General features: G+C 40.2%; 1 protein-coding gene across 1 annotated transcript; it reads left to right on the top strand.

Annotated features, from left to right (window-relative positions):
- Positions 1–1072: 1072 nt before the first annotated feature.
- LOC121930836 (cytochrome P450 2D14-like) lies at positions 1073–25043 on the top strand. The gene is made up of 9 exons (XM_042467756.1): positions 1073–1303; positions 3994–4165; positions 9407–9559; positions 12260–12420; positions 13043–13216; positions 16887–17028; positions 19590–19777; positions 22108–22249; positions 24806–25043. Exons 1-9 carry the CDS (start codon positions 1073–1075, stop codon positions 24982–24984), a joined length of 1542 nt encoding a protein of 513 aa, XP_042323690.1. The 3' UTR covers positions 24985–25043.
- Positions 25044–25651: the final 608 nt, after the last annotated feature.

Consider the following 25651-nt stretch of genomic DNA (forward strand, 5'->3'; position numbering starts at 1 on the left):
GCAATCACGCTTGTCCCCAGGTGCAAAATTTCGCTGCTGGGACAGATGTGACTTTGGCAGTCACATTGTGTCAGTGTTTCCTCTTCCCCCCTGTCTTCCCTCCCCCTCACTATTCCCATGCAGGCTGATATATAGTTATACAACTAGGTGAACTACAGAGAGGCACTGCAAAGAGCATTACTCTCAGGGCCCTTACCATCCATCATTTCCCAGTGGTACTCAAAATGGTGGTCCCTGGAGCAGTGCTAGTCCCTGAGGCATTAGGTGCTGGCCTCTGGTAGTTGTCCAGGAAAACAAAGAAAGAAAGAATTGTTATCTAACATACATAAATCTAGTGCCACTCCTTACAAATTAGGAGGGAGGATTACTGATCCTCTGCAGCAGATAGGCTGAGAAGCACTGCTCTAGATCACCCACTCATACTTCATCTACTGCTAGGTGTCAGTCTTAATCATATAACAAAACAATAAAATATATCCTTTTTGCATGCCACCTACAGAATTCTTTAGCATTTTATTTAGTTTTGCATACATATATTATCTCCTAGTTTGAGCCATTATAACAAAAGATTCCTCTGAGAAAAGAAAGATAACAGGAAAAGCCTAAAGTGTACTTTAAACTTGAGTTACAACAGAAGCAGGACTTCACAAGCATAACATAAATAAAATATTCCACACCTGTTTGAAGGGATACAATACCAACCGTTTATTCCATAAATCCACCCTTAATGCCATCCATTATAACTGTGCTTTACCTAACTTACTTATCTGACGTACACAATGAAGGAAAAGTAAATGAAATTTATGTACCTGCAAAGTACGCTTCTACATAGCCTGCACATAGCATTTTAAAACCTCTTAATTGAATTAAGTCCTGATGCAATCATTCATCAATTGCATTGCTAAAATACTGGCACCTCTATTGAGACAACCTTATTAATAGAGGGCCATAGTGCAGCAAGAATCTGAAGCATCAAAGAAAACAGTAGGGAGGAGAGTATAAAAGAGCATTAAAAGGTGGAACAAATGCAATCTGCTCCGGAAGAATTAGTAAGGAAGAAAGTGGAAGGAAGATGGTTGTGATCCCAGCTCTTCTCTCTTGGCTGTGGAGTCAAATCTCACACTGTTGGAACAACTTCACAGTGCTGTTCATTTCTCTCATACTGCTTGCCCTTGCACTGCTGTTGGATTATGTGAAGCGGAGAAAGACATGTAGTCGCTATCCACCAGGACCTACTCCTCTGCCTTTCATTGGGAACTTGCTAGAGCTTGATACAAATGATCTACACAACTCTATTCTTCGTGTAAGTACAGTATTGATTTACACAGTTTTCCAAGGAATACATGCTATAGAATGATGATATTATTCAAGTCTCAAGAAATGACTTTAAAAAAAAAAAAAGATGATGGGACATTTCCATAAAAGAAAATTAAAAAAAGTTAAACTTTCATGACCTTAGACTTACAAATAGAATATGGCCTGTATTAGCTGCAACCAGCACTGAGGGCATTATATGTTATGGAATATGACAGATTTACCTTATCCAGGACTTGAGAAATGCTTGGACTTTTGAGGGTTGTATAGAAAAGATTAGAAGAACATGTCTTGCTACACAACAGCAATGTGATATTATAGGGAAAGTGTACTCTCTAGTAACCCAAAAAGGAGCACGCCCAATCCAATGACAGATTGTTTACTAAAATGTAATTATTTAAAAGACAGGATATGTGCTTAGATAGATAACTCAATTTAAACCTGCATTTTACTTTCTCCAATATAATTTATGAGCAGTATAAGCTTTTTTAGAAAATGGGAACACCAGTGTTCTGTGTTTGATCACAAGTCAAGTTGTTGATAAGTGTGGAATCTATCTATCTGTCTGTCTGTCTGTCTGTCTGTCTGTCTGTCTGTCTGTCTATAAGAGCCCTTCCTCCGACCACCATCTTGAGGGGGAGAGAGGCCTTGCAATTTTTTGTATTGTATTGCAATTTTTACTGTACACCGCTATGATAATTGCGGAATAGCGGTCTATAAATAAAACTTATTATCTATCTATCTATCTATCTATCTATCTATCTATCTATCTATCTATCTATCGGAAGTCAGAGAAGCCTTGAAGAATAACATCTATTCCCCAAGGGATTTGTTTGGCTCCTTATCTATCACACGTGTGCCAGTGATTGTCCACAACTTTTGTAAGACAAGTGTCAATGCCCACACAAAATCACACAATGGATTTGTTGTAGCTTCTGACATGTGCTCATCACAACATCTCTGCAGGGGTATCTTTTCTTCCAATACTACCCAAATGTTGTGAAATGTGTGGGGTATTTTTACCCGTTTAGATATATTACTGGCATTTTTCTTCCAGGGTTCAGTTACTCTGACCTTTAATTTTGAAATTTGTATTATCATTATATACTCATTTTTTTGCATTTGCATACTTTTTAGTGGGGTATTTATACCCTTTTAGAAATGATACTGGCTTTTCTGCTCTAGGGTTTAGTTTGTTTATTTATTTAGGGTTTAGTTTATTTAGTTTATCTTATTTCTTTATACAATTGCCTTTTTGTAACTGGAAGTGGGATACAATTTATCCTGGCTATTCACATTTTTTGTTAGAACCCTTCGGTTTGTTTTGTTTTAGCTATATATCTTGGGGTTTTTGGTTGTAGGGACTTTGGTTGGTTTGGGGAAAATGCGGAACATCTTTAGCATGAGAATCAAAGGTCTCTTCCAGACTGGAAATTTATACTTGTTTAAGCCATACCATTTAATGTCACTTCTTGATGCCTCTTACTGTTTTGTGCCCTATTTTATTGCTGTCCAGGTTATTAAGACACATTTTAGTGTTAGTTGTGGGTGTGCTTCTGCCATGGATTATGACAGTGTGTGTGGCTGCTCCTTGCCCCTTCTCCATTTTGTCCCTGTACACAGTTCGTGTCTCTATTGCCCTCTTGGAATTATTTATCAGTTAACTGTTGGAGTAGATTTAAGCCATATAGTGTAGAGGTGGCTTTTATCTAAATTTGTTGGAAAGCCAACTCTCAGTCCAGGCTGGGGACAAATTACCCAAATGCAGCCAAAATAATAACGTAAATAAACCCAGCTATTGGTATTGGCAATGCACTGACCACTTTTCACACACAGAAGAAGATGACTCACAGCCAGTTGATTCATCCAAAGTTCTGGAGGCTTTTACATTTAGTTGTGTCATGTACAATATGATACAATATTTACACACTCCTCTCAGTTATCTTCCAATAATCTACACCAGCGTCTGCTCCAACCAACTCCACCAGCCCCAAACTAACCCACAACTACCCACAGCCTTGGTCTACCTATATAGAAGGTTGACTGTGAATCATCACCCAGTGCCACATAGCATGATGCAACATTACAGCACCATTGTGTCATGCCATGTGCTCTGATTCAGCAGTATGTGGTGTCCCATGGAATATGTGTCACTTCCCAATCAAAATATTTTATTTTCTCTTTAAAGTCACAATTACTCCAACAAAATTAACTGGACTCAGAATGATGGAGTGTTTCCAGATGAGCTTTTTCTGTCATTCATACTCTCTTTACACAATTATTGCACAGAATTTCTGAATATTGTTGTCATCCTTAATGAGTCCTCATGTCTTTCCCTACTGTTTTTCTCTTTTTTCCTTTTGTAAAATATCCATTAATAAGAGTGAAAAGAGAACAGCTGGTGTGGATAGGAAAATATGTGATTAAGGTATACAGTGACAGTTGTTGGCTTTAGAGAAGGAGGATGACATTTTTTTTTAATGTCTCTCTCTTTCTCATATTTTAAATTAATCCTGAAAAAATAGTATTTGAAGAAGGATTCTAAGCTAAAAATGTATGTGGTCTTTTCAGTTTTATAGTAAATACTATTATGCACAGTTCAGGCTTCTCTGTTTTGTGCAACTTCCCTTTTGTATTTTAGACTAATTTCCTCCCCTGTTTTCTTCTTATAAATTATAGCTGGCAGAAAAGTTTGGACCCATCTTCTTAATCCAGCTTGGATGGCAAAACGTTGTCATTTTGAATGGGTTCCAGGTGATAAAGGAGGCACTGGGACCAAAAGCTGAGAACTTTATTGATCGACCATCATTGCCATTGTTGAGCTTGATGGGCCATGGAACGAAGTGTGAAGGCAAGTTTCCCTTATGTTGTGATAAACTCGATATATAAAAAAATGACTGACCAGTGTCAGAGAAGCAAAAAGATAACTTAAAATTGGTCTTATCCTAACAAAATTTATAAGGCACGTAGGTAGTAATGGGGGGGGGGGTATTTTTTCTGTTCAGTAACCCATTATTGGGAAGGACTTTTACTGCAGACTAAAAATAAAATCATAGCTGTTAAAAATGTAACTATCCAGAACTAAGGGCCTCAACAGACTGGCATAAAGAGCTGGCATGGGGCAGAGTGGGGGTGTGGCAAGTGCACGCCAGCCACTCCAACTTATCCCCCACACCGGCATGTTGCCGCGTGCCCCATCACATGGCAGGAGGCATCACAGCGTTCCTTTGGCGCAGACTGTACACATGCTGTGCCAAAGGAGCGCTGAAAAGCCACAGCGCCGGTGGCTGTGGTGCCCTTTCTATGGTGCAAAAAGAAACCGCTGGACCGTGGACCTGCCAGGTTGTCTGTACAGCCCCTAACTAAAATGATCCTGTGACTTAAACAGAATATGTTTCTTCTACATACTATCCACAGAGGAAGAGAAAAAGTGGGGGAAGAGGAAAAGCTGGGGAAAAGTCTACAGTGAAATGACCTAGAGGTAACAGAACAGTACAGACCCAATATTTTTCTGGATTTTCCCTACAGAACATATAGCCAATGTTAAAAATGGGTACTAGTCTGATGCCAAGCTTTCACAAATCAGGGCCTCATTCCCACTGGGCAAAAAAGCAGCTTATTTCACTGCGATTCTGACTTGGATTTTTTTCCCGAGTCATAAACGAATCTGACCAATAGTTCCCATTAAAAACGGGTGCAAACAGACCTGGGTTGTTTTACCCTTGTTTTCATTCCCATTGGTATTTTACCCATGATAATTTGAAGCGGGTTATTTTGCTCCCCGTTCCCATTGCCCTTCCGGAACCTCTTTTTTTTAAAGCAGCTGTCAATCAAGTGCCTAAAGCACTTGACGTCACAGCCAATCAGCCACTTAGGTGCTTTTCCCCTCCAGGAAAGAGAGAAGGAGCCTCTATTTGCCCAAAATCCCTTTGCGTCCAGGCTCTTCTGTGTCTTCCCATAGTTCCTCTAGAAGAGAGAAGGAGCCTCTATTCCCCCAAATCCCTTTGCCTCCCCCATTGCTCCCTGGGCTGTCTGGAGGGCAATCAAGCAGGCATGTAATACAAAGCCAATTTGCTGCTCAGGCGCTCAGGCAGAGGCAAAAAAATAAAATAATAATAATAATAGTTAAAAATGGTGTTCAATGGCTCTCCTCATACATCGGTCTATGAATGTGGAGCAGGGGGAGGTTGCAGGGGGCGTAATGTGTTTACTGCGTTTGGAGCTTAATATAGCGTGATCGCCTTATCCTGCTTCCTACTCCACCGGGGAAAAGGCTATGCAAATGGAAGAAAATGGCACCGGTAATGCAGGAAAGAGAACAAACGGGTGACACCCCCAGGCCAGCCCCTTGAGCACTGCTCCTCCCATCCCCAAGTTCCCAAATCACACACCCTTTCATTCCCATTCATTTGCCCCGAATCAGACTCAAGAGGCACAGGAAAAAATTCTAAAAATATGCACTCTTTTTAAACTGGTTTATCCACCACTGATTCGGGTTTTCCAAGGAAAAATTGAATACATGGGGATCAGATCCGAATTCCAATGGGAACGAAATCAGAGCAATGAGGATCGAACGCATGCTCAAATGGGAACGATGCACCCCTAATTCAATTCTTGATCCACATTATAACTCAGTGGGAATGGGGCCCTAGTTAGTATACCTGTGTGCCTCTAGAAACCTTCCACCCTTCACTGCTAGCCTGCCACCATCTTGAACATCAACTCAAAATGGGGTTGTAGAAGCCAAGACCTACATTGGACACTGTTAAGACTCTGAGGTTCCAGGACCAAATCTCATTCAAGTGAACCCAGAACCATATACACAATACCTGAAGAATAACATGATTTTGCAAAAAAGAAGGAGCTGTTTAACTCATTAAGGGGAAGATTAAATTATAAAAGAGAAGTGCTTTTAAACAGAAGGAGTGGAGGAGAGAGGAAAGAAGTGGAGGGAGGAGAGGAAATCACAGGCAGCAAGTGGATAGGTATGCAGATGGCTGAGATTGTAAAGGAAAGGGTTCCTCGACATTGCAGAAGGGGTAGCTTGGAGGGGGAAAGCTGTGAATCTTGTGGCAATTTAAGGACTAAAAAGTTTTATTTAGCCTGAAGTATTAGCACCTCACGTTACATCATGGTAGATACAGTGCAGCATGTAGCCCTACTTTTGTGACTCCTGAAGTCCTCCACCAGTTGCTCATAACGCCTGCAACCATCCATTTTTAAAGAAACAATCTGTTTCTGTACTCCCACAAACACCCCAGAACTCTATACTACTCCATTTTCCTGTCATTTTTAAACCTCAGGACTCTTTGTAGCACTGTCTTAGCTCTCTGGAACTTCCTTGTTTCTCTACCCACTTCAGGAATTTAACTTGCGCCTTTCCAAAGATTCTTTCCTATTTTCCAGCTGTTTAATAAAATTGATTCCTAATATGTTATGACAGCCCTCCTTTTCTGCTTTGGGAAACACCCCTCCCCCAAATGTAGGGTTGCCATAAGCCAGGACCTCCAAACAGGGACAAATGTAGGATAAATGTAGGACAACATCTTCAAATGTAGGACACGATTTTATAAAAATGGAGGACACGCAAAAAAATTGATGATTTTTAAAAAATGTTAATATAAATGCATGTTTCTGAGGCATGATCAAAATGGAGGGCATTTTGGCATTATTCCTAGACAAAAAAATAAAAATCAAGACGGGGGTGTATATATTTAACAATAAAAATAATGAGGAAAAAAGCAATAATGAAAATTAATAAAATAAAAAACACGAAATAATAAAAATTAATAAAATAAAACCAAGAAATAAAAAAATTAATAAAATAAAACCAAGAAATAAAAATAATAAAATAAAAACAATAAAATTAATAAAATAAAACCAAGAAATAATAAAAAATCAATAAAATAAAACCAAGAAATAATAAAAAATCAATAAAATAAAATCAAGTAATAATAGAAAATTAATAAAAAAAAATAAGTATTTTATTTTTTAAAAAACAAATAAAAAACCAAAAAAAAAAAAAAAAGCAAGGCAGACCACTGACTCAGCTTTCCTCCTCCTCCTCCTCCTCCTCTGCCCCTATTCTGCCCTTCAAGGAACCCTTCCTCTGGCTCCTTCCTCCTCCTCCACCTCCTGCTCCCCCCTCCTTCTGCTTCCCCTCCTCCTCCTCTTTTTTACCAGATTGGCGCTGGCGCGCGCGCGTCAAAGAAAACTGGGCAGGCACGCGCGCGGGGTGAGAAGTAAGGCGCGCGCGCGTGCGGAAGCAAGTGGGGCAGGCGCGCGCTGCCGCTGGCCCTTGCTGAGGCCTGGGCAGCGTGTGCCGAGGAGCCCGTCCCCTTTGGCCAGCTGGCCATTGGCTGGCTGGCCAAAGCAGGGGACGAGCTCCTGCTTGAGAGCCCCCTGCGCGCGCGGGCAGGAAAGCCCTGGCCTTGGAGCAGGAGGTGTGGTGGCGGCGGCGTGACTGCTGCTGAGGAGGAGGAGGAAGGCGGAGCTGGAGGAGGAGGTGGGTTGGCGCTGCCCACGGTCCCACCACTCCAGGAAGAGCAGGAGGAGGTGGGTTGGCGCCGTGGCCGGCCTCATTAGCGGCAGCGGCAATGGCCGGAGCGGACCCCCCAAACCAGGAACAAGGCACGGGTGGGGGCCCAAACCGGACCGTGACCGGGAAGGGCCCCCCCGAAACCGTGAATGGCACGGGGGCCGCCGGGTTATGGCAAGCCTACCCAAATGTGGACTTTTGACAACGAAATACTCACTCAGTTATTGAGGCATCTAAAAAACAGGATTTTGCTAAGGACTTATCATTGCTCTCCTTTAAAAAATTCCAGCAACCCAGAATTTTAACTTGAAACTGTGACTGCAACTTGGACAAGAACAAAAATACTCTCAAATTTTCATGTGCCTTGCACAGAGTTGAAAACCTTGTGGGATCCATCGGCCAGTTTCCTCTCAACCCCTCTCCTGGCTGTTTTGAGAGGGACTGCAGAGGAAAATGGGAAAGAGCTCCGTTTGGTATAGCTCTTAAGATTCCTGGGGTAAGAAACAGGGAGAAGAAGAGGCCCCATGGATCCTTTTATTAAGTGTTATGTGTTAAGGATGGTCCTTGGTTAGGAATGTAAAATCTCAATTATTCTTTCACCATATGCAAGAATAAATAATAGCTCTAATTTTCTTCTAACTGCAGGAGAAAACAAATATTTTGATGACATTCTCCCAATTTCCAAGTATCCTGAAGTGTTCTAAAGAATTATTTTCACACTTCGAGGAGTAAAACATACATTTCCTGCACAGTTTCTTGTGCAGAAAAAATGTTCTCCTGTTCAAATTTTTGTGGATAGAAAAAGTGTAGGTGTGTGTCTGTGTGAGTCAGTATCATGTAGTGGTTTGAGCAGTAGACTACAGCTCTAGACACCAGAATATAAGATGTATACAAAACATAAATGAATTCAGTGTTTAGGTTTCTGTCCCATCACCAAGATAGCTCAGTATGTACATGCAAATATTTCATAATAATAATAAAAAAAACACTTCCGGTTCCAAGCATTTTGGATAAAGAAGACTCAACTTGCTGAGAGAAACCTGCACAAACGTTTCCCTATTCTGTTATTTATTTTGAGGGAAAATAAAAAAATTTCTGGAAACCCATTTTTGACATGGGAAACAATAGATAATATATTTCCACGGCCATCCCTACATTGGGTACACTTTACCTGTTGCCAAATAAAACGTAAGAAACATTCAAGTAACATAGCAAAGCTTCTGGAAAATTCTTTCTTTCGAACCTAAATGACAAGTATAGAAATAGATAGGGAGGTGATCTAGTAGCTTTTATGATGTTATTTAAAGGTACCCTAAGAGTTCAGTAGGACAGCTGTCATCTTTTAACTACGTCAGCAGTAGCAATATGACTGATAGATATCACAAGGAATGACAAGTGTCAGTGGATGACTGCTGCTCTCATTAGCTCAAAAGGTTAGGAGAATCCATTCAGAATTTTGGTGAAATCTTAAAATAAAAATATATAGCATATTAGAACAATACATGGGGACAGTTTGCAAAAGAATGCTTAATGAAATTATTTTATATCCCTTAGGAATCTTCCTGGCAACATGTAAAAATGGCTGGAGGGAACAGAGGAGATTCTGTCTCTCCACTCTGAAAAATTTAGGGATGGGGAAGAAAACACTTGGAAAGACAGTGGGTGAAGAAGCTATGTATTTGTCTGCTGAGTTCAAATCTCAAGAAGGTACAACTTTTTCTTGTGGACAAGGAGAAAACTTGGGGTGGATATAAGAAAGAAATGCAGCTCTTACCTATGCTGGTAATAGGTGAAGAAACTTTAATTGTAATTTTGAGCCATTGTGAACAAAAATGGTGTAACATACATGAGATTATATAGATAACAGAGGAAACTGGAAAATGACAAAAGAGAGAGTTTTAAAGCAATATTGAGAAAGTTCATGAGTTTCATAATTTTAGAGGTGAAAGTCCAAGTGTTGCCTCTGGTAATGGAGGGGCACACTCCCTCCTTTGTTTCCTGGTGGAACAGGCTCAGAGGCCCCTACACAAATTATCTTTGAGTAACTGTCATTACCATAGTAGATGACCCTAAATCCAGGCATATTGAATAAAGAAGACCCACAGAAACTTTAATAGGAAGAGAGAGACCTGAGCATATTCCCTTCAAGTGGGAAAGAGAATAAACTGCAGGTTCCTAAGCCTAGGTATTTATTATTTGATAGTATGTTTTTGTGTGTTTTCAATAAGAATGTGTACCCTCTATACAAACAATAAAGAACTTATTCTTTGAGCATCCCCTATCCCTCATCTCCTCAATCCAATCAGATGGAGGAAGAAGTGGAGAGCTTCAACTGCAGCTGGTTCCCCAGCCCAGTTCAATGGCCAGCCAGGTGCCCAAGTAATTCCCCACTGATCCAGAAATGAAAAGGACGAGGATTTGGTACCGCAGCATTACCAGAGTCTGCAAGAATGGCACAGTAACCCTGGTGGCACAGTGGTTAAATGCCGGTAGTGCAGTCACTCACTCACAGACCACAAGGTTGTGAGTTCAATCTCAGCCAGGAGCTCAGGGTCGACTCAGCCTAGCATCCTTCCGAGGCCACTAAAATGAGTACCCAGCTTATTGGGGGCAATTAGCTTACAATTGTAAACTGCTTACAGACTGTTTAGTGTGGTATGAAGCAGTATATAAATGAAGCTGCTATTGCTATCCTCGCAGTGAGCCAGCAGCTTCCTCAATGCTTTGCTTTGAGTCTTAAGAGTAAGGCTGTGTGGGAAGTGTAGGGCTGTCCAGGGAAACCACCTAGGTTGAAGCCTAATAAATTTCCCTGGTTAGACCTGTGCTTCACATATAGCCTGGTTCCTCAGACACAGAGTCAGGCATTCAGGAAGCTAGCAAGACTTGGACTATTGTCATCTCTGCCACCTACCTCTTGGAACTGGATGGGAAAACATGGGATGTTGTGGGAGGGTGGTGGTGGTGGTAGTTGACAGCCCATAGGAAGCTGCCACCACTTCCAAATTCTGCCTCTGGAGATTTTCATGTATAGGTTCAGCAGCTCTCCAGAAAAGCAAGGACTCTGTCAGGGCAGGATTGTAGGGTGTCAATTTTGTGACACTGTTGGCTAAGACAGTTTCCTCACAGAGGTTAATGACAGGGCTGGCCCTGTGTAACAAATTCCAAAGCCAGTCTCAGATCTTCTGCTGATCCCTTTAGACTTTCTTCTTTTCTCAGGATTCTTCCCCCTGTGAGGACTGGAAATCTTTAATGAGGCAGCCTTCTTGCATGAGGCCTTGCATTCTGTTGCTGGCCTGTTATTCCTCTGGTACTCCCAGCAGCAGTACTATTTCAGTGGGGCTATGAATCTGCTCTGGGTTTTCATCCAGATTTCTATAAGGTATCCAAAGTGTTGAACCCTATCCTCAAAATAGATTAAGTGTCTTGGATATGTCTTTTAAAGTTCAGGCAAAAATTCAGCACAGGTTTATTGTCTCACAGACTAGCAATCTCCTAGTTGTCACTGGTGGCCCCTGCCACTTCCTTTGAGGATCTTGAACCCTGAGTAAACATTCTCCCTCTGACTGAGGTGCAGAACTAACCCTCCTAGCTCTTTGATTTCTTCTCTTCCTTGTTGGCGTCTTAGTCACTATTTGATGCTGAATTTTGATGAAACTTTCCTCTTGTCTGTGGTCTCCTCCAAAGGCCTTGCTTATCTGTATACAAAGTAAGGGCAAGGACATTCTTCATGGCTTTCCCAGGATTTGTCTTCAGAGCTAAAAGCTGTCTCATACATAAAATGCTATAGGTACCTCCTGCTCCCTGTCTGGAATGCAGAATATGAGCCACATTGCACTAGTCTTCATAGAACAGTGTTGCTGACTGTGAAGTAAGTACATGGTTGACCAAGTGTACTATAGCAAAAGCTTTGTGTCAAGTGTTTATTATTCAGCTATTTGCAGAGGGGAGTAGCAATTAAAAGTCATACCATGTTTCAGATTAGAAGAGCTGAATTTTGCAGTTTCCATCATCTAGAAACCATCTAGAGACTTTGTAAGTTTCTTTGGGGACTTATAAAAATCTTTATTGGTGTGTTGTTGCTTTTTTCCCCTCACTAACTCACTATATATGCAGAACAACATTAAATATTTCAGTTCCATAAGAAGAAACCACATGATATGCTTTGCTTATAGAGTTGCACCATTCACACATACCCCAAATCAAAAAGGACTACTGTATATTTTTAAAGTTAATATCTGTGACAGTATTGAAGGACATTTAAGCCAATGCTTTCTGGTTTGGATTGTTGCTGTTGTTGTTGAGACAATACCTATTTATCAATACGTGTTTAATAACAAGCAGGAGAAGGAGGAGAAGTATAGTGATAGCACAACTCTAATATTTTCATCGTTCTTGTACCTCCAATAGGTTTTCCTTTTGACCCGCATGACCTCATCTACAATGCAGTTGGCAATATTATTTGTACACTAACATTTGGTTATCGCTTTGAATACCACAATAAAAACTACCTGAAGCTTATGCGTTTAATTGAAGAGATCATGAAGGGAGCAACCAAAATCTTGCCCCAGGTATCTTCATGAGTTTGATTGGAGATTAAAGAGGATTAGCTATCTGGGATTTGGCTGGGAAACACACAAGACTTCAAGGTCCCCAAGGTCTCTCTGAGTCAGCCTTTCAGTTGCAGCTAAAGCCTAGTTCTTTGTAAAAGATTTTGGGGTCCTGGGGACTTGGCCCTAAACAAGTAATGACTCTCACCACTGAGTTTCTCTCTGCAAAGGTACGAAACACAAGCACCACAGATGACATTCATTTCAAGACAGGTTGCAGTTTGGTTAGATGCTTTTGATCAGAAAACCACTATAGATTTTTTAAAAAGTTTAGACGTAGACTCTTTAGCCTGGTTCATCTTTTTCTACAGCTTAGACATTAGTACGTAGTAGTAATAGTTGTATTCTCATCCACCACAACAACACAGATAATATTGATATTTGTGTTGGTGAAGACCAGGTTGAGGAATGAAGATAAAATTAGATTCAGACATGTTACATAAGGGCATTCTTATAAAGATTGATCATTTAGAAACTTTTTGACACAATGCAATTTCAGTTCAAGTAAAATATCTTATTAATATACCGCTTTGATTTCAAAATGTACTCATGTATCTTTCTTCTTTGATTATTACTGCACCAGATTATGTCTACCATATCCTGGTTATCCTATATTCCTGGACCTCAACAAAAATTTAAGAAAGACTGTCATGATTTCTGTACTATTGTAAAAGAGATTGTGAATGAACATAAAAAAAACAGAGATCCCATCATTCCAAGAGATTTCATTGATGCATTTTTGGAGGAGATAGAAAAGGTAGGAAAGTTTTTATGGACAAAGAATGTCTGAATATGTTTTACAACTTTTTTTAAAAAATTAGCAAATTATTGATGAAAGAGTTTTGCTGTTCACTTGAATTATACGACTCACAGTCATGTTAAAAATTGGACTGCAATCTACTTAACTTGTTTGAATAACATTTTATATTATAATTGGAATGGGAGTGAGGAGGAGAAATGGATTCTGTTGCTCATACTAAGAAGATGGTTCAGCAGATTGATCCTGTCTTATATTGGAAGCTTAGCAGTGTCGCTCCTGGTTAATACTTGGATGGGAGACTGCCAATGAATACTAGGTGCTATAGATTGTATTTCAGAGGAAATAATTGGCAAAACCACCTCGGAATATTCCTTGCCTAAGAAAACCCTTTGGAATTCATGGGGTTGCCATAAGTTGACAGGCGACTTGAAGGCACATACTCACATGTGTGTCACTAACAGGATGCAAGTCAGTGTGTCCCAGAGATCTGTTCACATGACCAGTTTTAAAATTTTCCATGGTCCAAGACACCAATTTCTTAAGATACTATCCCCAAGCATAGTTTCTTCTGAACTCTTTTCAGTTACATTGAATGCTGTAATGGTTTAAGCCAGGTTTCCCCTGTTGCTCAAACTTGATACCAATGTCTGTATTGATCTAGTTGTATATGATTGAATGAAAGTTTGACTAGACTTCCCTTAACCTCCTTCAGTCAACACTCTGAGTGTCTGGATACAGAGCAGCAGATTCCCATTCATACTTCATCTTTACATTCCTGGTTGAGTCACTAATGAACCAGGCTAGGGAACATTTCACACCCAGGTTTCTATATGTCTTCATCTTGACATAGGGTTGCCATTTGATATAGGGTCCCAAGATTGTCCTGGAAAACCTGGAAAATCCAAGATTGGAGGAACTAAAAAATATCCCTGCCAGCTGGGCCAGTCGAAGCAGTAAATCCTGGATTTCTCCTTCATCACAGGCTGATAAGTAGGTTAAAATGTGGCAGTGGCAATGAAGTAGAAAACAGTGCAAGAAGACTGGCATTGATGGTTGCTACTGCAGAGGCATAGTATTGCCACATTTTTGGATTTCTTCCCCCCTTACCCTGACAGGCCAGAAAGTAGGAAAGGAGGCAAGAGATGGCCTTGTGTTGTGTGGTGATTGTGTTGGTGGTTTAAACCTAGGGCTAGGCAGCATGGTGGAATTTCGCATTGAAGCAGCTTTGAGACAGTAAGGGGAGACTCTTTATTCTCTGGGGCTGCTTGCAACCTTTCCTCTCTTCACACCAGCTTTGGGGGGCGGGGGAGAAGAAGAAAAGAGCTCTTTGGCCTGTTACAGACTGCCAAAATAAAGCTGCTTCAGGTCTCTTTGGAGGTATGCTGTTTAAATGATGCATGCATCCTAAGAATCCGGAAGCTGCACCAAAGCTGCACTCCAGTGCTTAGGAATGGAGTGTGGCTTTGGCGCAACCTCCGGACTCTTAGGACCCATGCATCATTTAAATAGCATGCCTCCAAAGAGACCCAAAGCAGCTTTATTTTGGCAGTCTGTAACAGGCCTTAGTTTGTTACTGATACTGATATTGAAACATAATGTAGAAAATGTGTAATGATTAATGTGTTAAATTTGCATAACCAGAATGCAAATTAATAATATTCTGCTTTGGTCAGCACCTGGCAGCTGGCACCTTTCTAGATCTTTCTAGCTATCACCAAACCATGACACTAAAATCATTATTGCATGGCTTTCCCCCTAATTTAGGCACAATCTGAGACCGTGTAAAAATTATTCTGAGCCACTGTACTTTGCAGCTTCTCCCTACAGCATGGAAAACTGAAAGTATTTGTTCTAATTTTCTAATATGTCTGTATATTTTTCAGGGGCAAATGTGTTTTATTGACACTCAAGGCAACACTGTAAACCTGAAAAATAATCCGATCCCCACCCCCAAACATTTAATGTATCTTGTGTTTACTGTGAAAGTGTATGTATTATTCAGAGACCTCCATGTTCACAAGAAGATTAGCTCATTCTGTTGCTGGCTTTTAATATTCATTATTGTAATTCTGACACATTCATAGTTTTTCAAGTATAAAGGAACATACTTTTCTGCATACTGAATTGATAGCATAAGCCCTCAGATATAAACCTACTGTTTCCAAGTATTTCCCCAAGTTGAAACCAACAAGACAGAACAACAGTAAAGCAACACGCAGGGCTTTAACTAAACAATAAAGACATGGAACAGCAGTACCTAATAGATGCCAGTGTTACACGCATACAGAATAAATATGGAATCAATTTGTTTTTTAAAATTGATCCATTACCAATAGTTTGTTAAATTTTGAAGAATCATTTAAATGGAACAGCACTACTTAGTAGCTGGATGTGGTAATCATATACAGGGTTTCAAAATAATTTTTAAAACCATTGTTTTAATAGTTGTAATACAAATGGTGTTAATAGTTTGAGTAATATTATTATTAATAATAATAATAATAATAATAATAATAATAATTTTTATTTATATCCCGCCTTTCCAATTGCATGATCAAGGCGGCTTACAAGACAAGAAACAATAAAATACAGATAAAGCATCACAATATAAAAAGTTTAAAAACATCATTACTAGGGGTAGGAACGGGAATCAATACAAATCACAATTCACTAGGGGCAAGAAAAAGACAATATATTGCACTAATCCGGGGTCGAAGAACAAGAACAAGGAGCAGAGAAAGAACACTATTACCTAGAGTGAAAAAGCCAGCTGGAATAGATGCGTTTTTAATTGTTTCTTAAAAGAAACTAAAGATGCAGAGGAACGGAGCTCTATAGGGAGCTTATTCCACAATGAGGGGGCGGCGATAGTGAAAGCCCTCTGTGAGGTCCTCACCAAATGGGATTTAGGGACCTCTAACAAATTGGTCCCAGATGTTCTGAGTGTGCGGGGCGGATTATATGGGGAGAGACGGTCCTCCAAGTACCCTGGGCCCAAGCCATTTAGGGCTTTATAGGTCAAAACCAACACCTTGTATTGAGCTCGGAAGCGAATGGGTAGCCAGTGGAGATCTTTTAAAATAGGTGTTATGTGGTCTGTCCTGGAACTACCAGCGACCAGTCTGGCTGCCATATTCTGCACCAATTGAAGCTTCCGGGTTTGGTACAAGGGTTGCCCCATGTAGAGCGCATTGCAGAAGTCCAATCGAGAGGTTACCAAAGCATGTACAACAGTTTCAGGGTCAGGTAATATTAATATGCCATGATACTTTAATTAGTTCTTTTGGGGAGAAATTGGGGGTGGACATTTTTTGTAATTCTAATTGCTTTTTTAAAAATTAAAATGATGCCTTATAAACAATTGATGAATTGTTTTTCATAAAATTAAAAAAATATATATTAATAGTAATATGATAATGTTAGTACAGTACAAGCATTTCAAAGTTCTGCTTCTAGAATTAATATGAATAAATTAATTCCAAAAGTTCTCTCTCTCTCTTTCTCTCTCTTTCATTTCTTTCTTTTGGTTACATTTTCTTTCCTCTTTTGGTTACATTTTCTTTCCTCTTACCTTGCCACAGTCATAAATACATAGCATTATCTTACAAACATTTAGCAGTATTGGATGACTTACACTATCATTACCAATTTTTTAAATTTCCTTCAGGCTAAAGGGAACCCAAAGACCAGTTTCAATGAACAAAACCTTACTCAAATTCTTCTCGACCTCTTTGCCGCTGGTAGTGTAACCACAGCTTCTACCCTACTCTGGGGTCTTCTTGCCATGGTCCTTCATCCTGAGGTTCAGAGTGAGTAATCATCTTTGAGGGAAATGGTATCCTACCCAAGACATTAATGTATGTGTCTGTTGTGTGCTTTCAAGTCATTTCTGACTTATGGTGACCCTAAGGCAACCCTGTCATAGGGTTTTCTTGGCAAGATTTGTTCAGAGGAGGTTTGCCATTGCCTTCTTCTGAGGCTGAGAGAGTGCAGCTCGTTCAAGGCCACCCAGTGGCTTTCATGGCTAAGCAGGGATTGAACCCTGGTCTCCAAAGTCGTAGTCTGACTGCAAACCACACTGCCACACTGGCTAACATTCACATTCATGACATTGATATATCACCCATATTTGTCTTTTATAACTTTGAGGTTGAAGTCTAGAGAAGTTCCTAGTTAGGGAATGCTATTTCAGTTATTATTATTTTTAAATCACTACCACAAAAATAAAACCTTTGCCTTATAGAAATTGTGTAGGTTGGTTCATATGGCATAGAAATGGAATTGACACCACAACTAGAGACATGTGAAATCAACAAAAGTAAGGTGTTTATTAAGGGAATTCTGTACATTATGAACAAGAATGTCACTTTGCCTTTCCTGCCCAAAAGAGTTGGCATAGCTTCCATTTACTCAGATTGGTCCCAGCCACACTCTCATCAAGACACTGCAGCATTTGGTATGTACAGTACTTTGAAGCCATTTTGTTGTGCACCACATGTTCCAGATCATTCTTTTGTGAGCACAGCTTGGGTTGCTTTTTAGAAAGATGGTGATCTGCATGGCTGCTCTTCCTGCTCTGAGCTCTCATGGCCTAGGCAACTAAGGACATTATTGCACTGCTCTTTCCCATCTTTTCCTCCCACACCAGACACGGGATATAAACCTTAATATGCAGATTTTGTCACACACCTCAGTGCCCAGGCAGGAAGCATCCCATACCCAATCCGTACTTCTGCTGCACCTTGCAAAGAAGAGAAAAATCCCATTCTTTCAAAAAGTGTGTGAGAAGTCCAGATCAGGTATGGGATGCCCGGATCAGGCACAGGATGCCTCCTGCCTAGGTATGGAGGTGTGCAATAAAATATGCATATTAAAGTTTACATCCCATGTCTAGAGCAGGAGAAAAGGGTGGTGCAATAATCTCCTAAAACAAGTGGCATGCAAGGCATGATTTGGGGTTGTACTGCCTGGCTGACCAAAGAGAAAACGGCAAAGTAGCACCACTCCAGCCACACCCCACATCATGTGCAATGAAAGGACTTGTTGTTGTATACCAAATGCTCAGAGTTGCTCTGTTGGGACAGGGTGACCAGATGTCATAACTGCAAAGGAGGACATGGCACTGCAAAATGCAGGACATTCAAGTAAAAGGTAGGACATTATCAAATAGAAGCTAAAACCACAAATATAAATTTAGTTCACATGGTTTATTTACACTTACATTATATATACTGTATTTTATTAGGTACTCAACCATATTTTTTGATGAACTTATCCTTTTTAAAATGCCATGCTAGCTTGGAATATACTTATAGAACTCTGAGCAAAACAAATGCTTAACATTATACTTTATTAGCAACAAACTTTTGACTTAGTCTACATTTCTACACCACCTTCAGGAAAAAAAACACTCACTTTCTCCCCTTTTCTTTTGTCTCTCAGATGCAGTTTTTCTGCAGTCATTAGGATGTATTGCTGAAGGCTAAAGGTTTTGGTCCTGTTTATTGCTTGAGGAAAACTAACAAGCCCTTTGAAGTAGTGGGGTAATAAATATGTCGAGCTACCTCTTGCTTGTCCGACAGGTTTTATGGCTCAAACAGTGGACAATTTGGCATTCCTCCCAGACCATCCACCCCCCCAGGAAATGTAGGACATGCCTGGGGAAAGGAGGACTTCTAGTCACTTTATGTTGGGAGTGCAATTGGAGCTCACTTTCACTGTTTCAAGGATACAGTCTTTTCTAATGACTCATGCTTCCTCATAATATGTCCAAAGTATGACAGCCTCAATTTGGTCATCTTGGCTTCCAGGGAGGGTTCAGGTTTCATTTATTTGAGGACCCATTTGTCTTTTTGGCTGTTCATGGTATCCTCAGCACTCTTCTCCAGCACCATATATCAAATGAATTGATTTTCTTCTCATCCACTTTCTTCACTGTCCAGCTCTCGCATCCATAAATAGTGATGGGGAATACAATGACTTGGATGATTTTAACTTTGGTGCTCAGTTATATATCTTCTAAAATTAAATATTCCATAAAGTGATTCCATTCTACATCTTACAACTGGAAACAATCAGAGCAGGCCCTAGGGAAAATGGAAACAAATATTTCCCCCTTCCACCTCTCATTTCCCATCTCTGGGTCTTTGTATCTTTAATACTGCTTTAACTGAAAGAGTGAAAGTCAAAAACACTCCATTCTAAGCTGCTTAGAGGATGGATGGATTGATGGATGGACTATATAGATAAAATATTGGAGTCCTACATGTTTCTACTAAGGAGTAAACCATATTGGTTCTATAGTGCTTATTCCAAGGTCAGAGAGAATAGCATCACAGCCTAATAATACTAAATGGATTAACATTTTCAGAAAGAGTCCATGAAGAAATCGATACAGTCATTGGCAGAGTAAAATTACCCACAATGGAGGACCGGTCAAATATGCCTTATACTACAGCTGTGATCCATGAAATTCAGCGTTGGGCTGATATTGTACCAGTTACATTTCCTTATATGACACATAAAGATACTGAGGTTGGCGGGTTTGTCATCCCTAAGGTACAGTCCTTGAAAGATACCTTTCTATTTTTTTTAAAAAAATGTACAGTTGCTACATCACAGTTTGACTATTCCCATGAGTAGGCTTGATGCTTGCAGTGAAACAGAGACCACATTCAACTAAATTTCCTGACTGTGTTAAATAAAAAAGTCTACAATTCATTTGGAATATTTTAGTTCTGCATCAATTACAAGAGATGTTGATGTCACTTAAATCTCTGATTCCTTTGACGTGTTATAGGATATGGGGAGAGCTCAGTCAGTTGTTTTCAACCAAGACGCATCACAGAGAGCTCATATATCTGATAGCTAGATGAATAGATAGATAGATTTCTGTTCCACCATTTAGTGGAATGCTGTATTGTATTTGCAATGTGGCATAAAAGAATGCAGAAAAATAAACAGAAAGTACAGTGAAAAAAATCCAGCAGGACCAGCAAAAAGAATTCAGAATAAATGTCTTTTCTTTTGAAAGGCTGAAGGAAAAGAGTTATGCTTCTTTTCCTGGGGACAGAGTCCAAATAGCAATGAAAAACAATTCAGTTGGACCTGACAGTGTCCCTGAAAGCATCCATTTCACATATCTCAACACTCCTTCTATTATCAGTCTGTATGTTTTCAAGGCATGTAGGGTATTTTAGAGAAATAAAATGTACACAAAACAATGTGCATATTTTAAATTTTATAATTTTTTAAAAAATACAAACAAATACATTTTAGTGAATAGGGGAAATATGTAAAGGTATGGTAATGTTAATAAATCAGTTTGTCACTTTAGGAAATATTTATTAGAGATGCAAATGAATTTCCATGCCAAAAAGTTTTCCACAAAATTTTACAACTTCTTAAGGATGAGAAGAAAATACAGGCAGGATTTAGAAGAATGCAGGAAAAAATGGGACTGTGAGTTTTTCATATTCTGTGCTTTTTTTATTTATTGGTTCTTTTCCTACTGAAAAGACCTTCCTCTCCAACCTCAGATACCACAGGACATACTTATTCTACTTTTTAAAGTCTTTCTGGACTGTTTTAGGACAGGAGATGATTTTTTTTCAAACAGAAAGTAAACCAGAAATTGACTTCCATTTTATTTCCCAGCTTAAATTCAATACCAAGTCAGCAGAAAATAATGCCCAGCTTGTGCAGGTCTGTTTCCATCCCCTACTTATGTCTTTTTAAAAACTGTATGCAAAGGTCTATCCCAGCCTTTCCCAGACTTTGGTCTTCCAGGTGTTTTGGACTTCAACTCCCAGAAGCCCAAGCCAGCTTGGCCAGCAATCAGGAATTCTGGCAGCTAAAGTCCAAAACATCTGGGGGATGAAAGCTTGGGAAACACTGGGCTGTTCTCTAACCTTTGTACCCATTCAAAGCCTCCCCAATGCAGCGTCAAGTCTCAGGAGGGGCCAGTGTTGCCACTGCTTCTTACCAGGAGAAGAAGGTATGGGAAAAACCAGCTCAGCTCAGCTCAGAAAGGGAAGAAAATGGTAGTGTGCCCACAGTCAGAGCACACACCACAATGACACTTCAGAGGTTCCAGGTGCTAATCCATTGGTCTTGTACCATGGTGGTTATGGACTACCAAAAAAACCCAAACCTTTTTACACTACAATATTAAAATAACCAAAACAGGATACTGCACTGGAAAAGCAATGTGTTAGCTAAAGGAGATCATGCAGCCAAAAGCTCTTAAAAATGAGTACAGCATATGCAAATCATATACCTGTGGCATCTTTGAGTATTACAGGAAATGTGGGGTATAAATCATCCTCATATCCTAATAGCATCCTGACATCCTAAAAGCCACTACAAACTCAAGTAAAATAATCCAACCTTAATAATGTGATTTCAGTGGAATTTCTCTCAATTAAAAGAGTATTGGATTGCACTTCTAAATATAAAATAATCATTACAATAGACTTATTGTGAGCAAAGTATTCAGGATAGAAGAACTGTAATAAACAAAAAGATGCAATGGTGCAAAAGAAATGCTGCCCCTCCCACTTGTGCGAAAGCTCTGAGCATGATAGAAGTTTAGTTTCCAATGTAAGGGGTGGGCGGAAATTCAGTTGTGCCTATTCATGAGGTCAATTGCATATGTGTGTTCTATTGGAGTGTTGAACAGGAGTAAGAAATTTATTTAAAATTTAATTTAATTGCAAATAGATTTTCAGTTTGAGAGCTTACGTAGGCACACAATGGGAGGCAACACAGGAAAAACAGACAGCTCTTCCCTTTTAAAGTAATACATTGATTAGATTACATTGTGACAAAAGAAGTATTGGATAATATCACCACACAATTCTAATCTTTTTGTTTCTATCCCATTTCAGGAGACCATAGTCACCACTCATTTGTCTGCTGTGCTGAAGGATGAAACAATATGGGCGAAGCCACATGAATTTTACCCAGAGCATTTCCTGGATGCAGATGGACAATTTCTCAAGCGCGAGGCTTTCCTGCCTTTCTCTGCAGGTAAATGCAAAAGGACGATGGTTGGGATACGTTGTCCTGTCATCACAATGGACTAGCAGGCAGGGTACCGGGAGTTCAGAAGTCAAAGGAGCCAGCAGAATCCAACATCAATCAGTCCAAAGGTCAGGAGCACAGTTCACACTAGCAGAAAACAAGGTCAAGGAACAGTCCATAAATTGTAAAGTCGGGTCTCACCATAATGCAGGCTTCAGAAAGAAATCAAGTTTGTTTCCAACAATTGGAGGGGGAAAGCCCATGCCTTATAAAGAACACCAACTCAACCCTGTCCTCCTTGTAGCCCATATTTCAGGAGGATGCTTCTTTGCATGTAGCTTCTTCTGTGGGGGAGGGACTGGGTCTACTCTAGACCCTAAAGCCTTCTCCTTTCTTGGGGTGTTATCTTTCCTACCTCCTCTTCCTGTGGATCACTCAAGTGGCTGTCAGACTGAGATGGCTGTGGAAAGTCAGTTTCATCTGTGGAATCCGAACTTCCAGGAGGGGGGTAGATGTGTGGATTTGCTTCATTTTCAGAAGCTGAACTCTCACGGAGGGGCATACGTCAAGAGAGCATGAAACTGATACTGTTGTCCTATGAGCCTGAAGAGACAGGCCAAAAAAGCCAGCTTTCATGTGGCTTGGGGGTGTGGTGATTAGATGATGCACCCTCCAAGATGTACGTAAGATGCGCCAGAGCTGCACCCAGGCCGGGAAATCCCTGGCCAAAAAGGAGCAGTTTTTTCCTGCTCCAATTTGGTCCTGAGACAGAGGGTGTCCTTGGGACCGTGGTGTGTTGTTGCTGCCATCCTGAGGCATCTTGGGCAGGGGTGGGGGCTTGGGTCTAACCCCCCCCCCAGGTGCAACACCAAGGACAGAACCCCAGGTGCTGAGACAAGTGATCTGAAAACATAAGTATTTACATTCGCCTTGCCAAGCTTCTTCCATACAAGAAGCAAATTGCACTAAAAATAAACAGACATATCAGATTGTTTGTCACATGATGTGTGCTTTTGGTTGTGTTTATCCAGTGTCCATTCTTGTAATCCTAAACTAAATCCAATTGTTAGTCCCAATTAGAAGGGACCCATTAAATGAATGGGATTTGTTAAACCAGTTCCAGTATCAGTTCCTTCTGTTAAATTGCTCTAGTCTATTTGGGATTAATAATTGGGTAAATTTCATGTAAATCAACTGAATTCAGTCTTGATCACAAAAATCACCTGAACTGTGGGTTTGTTGTTATACACAAAATGCAGAATTTGGGCTGACCTGAACCAATTGTAGCATAGTCATTTACATTATGATCTTAGCACATATTGCAAAGACTGGTAGTTATGTCCTGATATTTGTTGGAAGTCAAATTCAGCCAAGAATTTAATGTTCAGCAAATTCTTCTCTTTCCTGGCAGTCAGTTTCACTGTCCAAAAGGTAGAAGAAGCAACAAAGGGATCAACTGTTTTAGATCTGATCCTAACCAACAGAGATGACCTGGTTAATGGGGTGAAAGTGGCAATATCCTTATGTACTGGGGGTGATCCCATGCTCAGGAATAGTAAAAGAGAAGGAAATTTTGAATGGATGGTAGTTTTTCAAAAGGGGAATCCTGAAGACACAATTTCAAACAGTTCCAAGGTGTCTCAAGAAACCAGGATGGATTACTAAAGAACTTTCAACTGAGTTAAATTTTAAAAGGAACATATATAAGAAATGGAAAAGGGGGGGGGAGTCTCCAAAGAGGAATTCAAACAGGTAGCAAGCACGTATAACAGTAAAGTTAGAAAAGCTAAAGCACAGAATGATCTCAGGCTTGCTAAAGAGGTTAAGAACGATGAAAAGGGCTTGTAGGAAAAGGAAAAAGAAGGAAATGGTAGGGCCATTGTGTGTAGAAGACTGCACAATGCTAACAGAGGACAGAGAAAAGGCAGAACTACTCAATAATTACTTTGGTTCGGTTTTCTCAGAAAAGGAAAAGGGTGCTCAACCTGAGGATCATGGAGGAGATGATGCAGTAGAGGAAATACAGCACAGAATAAGTAAAAAAGTAGTACAGGAATTCCTGGTTAACCTAAATAAATTTAAGTCTCCAGGACCAGATGACTTATAGCCAAAGGTATTGAAAGAACTGGCTAATGTAATATTGGAGCCATTGGCAATAATCTTTGAGAACTCCTGGAGAACAGATGTCCCAGCAGATTGGAGGAGGGCAAATGCGCCGTGCCATTTGGACGTGGTGTGTGAGTCAAGTCATCATTACGCACACTGTGTGGACGGCACTGTGTAACGATGGTGCCCCCGCACATGTACTAGGGTTAGGCAGCATGTGGTTGGTGTGTGCTCTCTAACCCTAGTATTGCTGGGAATGTGCCGCTTTATGGCGGTGTGTACTGGCCCTTTCTTAATATTGATGTCAGGCTAACATGGTGGTAATTGTTTGGCTCCTCTTTTCCCCCTTTTTGAAGATGGGGACAACATTTGTCCTCCTCCAATCTGCACGGTGAATTCTTTGGTGTTATTTCTTTTGCTGTACTGCATATAATATTTAACTTCCTTTTTCCATAGGCCACCATGTATGCATTGGAGAATCGTTGGCTAAAATGGAGATTTTCATCTTCTTCATTACTCTCATGCAACATTTCACTTTTTGCATTCCTGAAAACTCTCCTAGACCCTCAGAGAAAAGAATATTTGCCCTAATAGCCAGCCCATTGCCATTTCAGATCTGTGCATTTCCCAGATAATACCTGAGTTCTTGTGAGGTTGGACACAGCAGAACATTTCTGCACATGGAACTCCACTACAGCTCCCCTATCTCCAGAACTCACCATGTCACTTCACTCTGATAGCCTACCACCAGCCATTCCATTCTTGGTGGAGAATGGAGAGGATCAGAGGAGCATGTGGCTATGTCCTCATAGCTAGACTCAAACCAAGGACATCTTATTCTGAGATCCACAAGAGTTTTATTGAGATCTGAGCAGATGATGTCATCAGGTTGTATCTGGCTATAGGAAGAGAGCCAGAAGCTTCTGATCACCTTTGCTTTCCAGGCTCTACTGCTAATATCAGCCTAGATTCTAATCTCATTAGAAACAGCTTGCTTTAAAACCAATTGGCAACTGCTTATAATGGGGATAGCCCTTCAAATATTCAGCTAGATAGTAATTTCAATCAGGACATTTCTGTATGAAATTACTTTTCCCAGAGTATATCTCTTTCATTGGTTAGAGTGTAACCCACATCAGTTATGATTTACCAGAGCCTGGAATGTTAATTATGAAAATTAATTGATCAATGGTGGTTGTTAGCTGTGGCAAGAGTGATTGGATGCCTCCAACAACAATATTTGAGATTGTTGAGTTTATGAAATAATTGTCAGTTAATTTGTTCTTTGAAATGTTAGTTTTT

Source organism: Sceloporus undulatus, chromosome 5 (assembly GCF_019175285.1).
Source record: "Sceloporus undulatus isolate JIND9_A2432 ecotype Alabama chromosome 5, SceUnd_v1.1, whole genome shotgun sequence".
In the NCBI taxonomy this organism is placed as follows: domain Eukaryota; kingdom Metazoa; phylum Chordata; class Lepidosauria; order Squamata; family Phrynosomatidae; genus Sceloporus; species Sceloporus undulatus.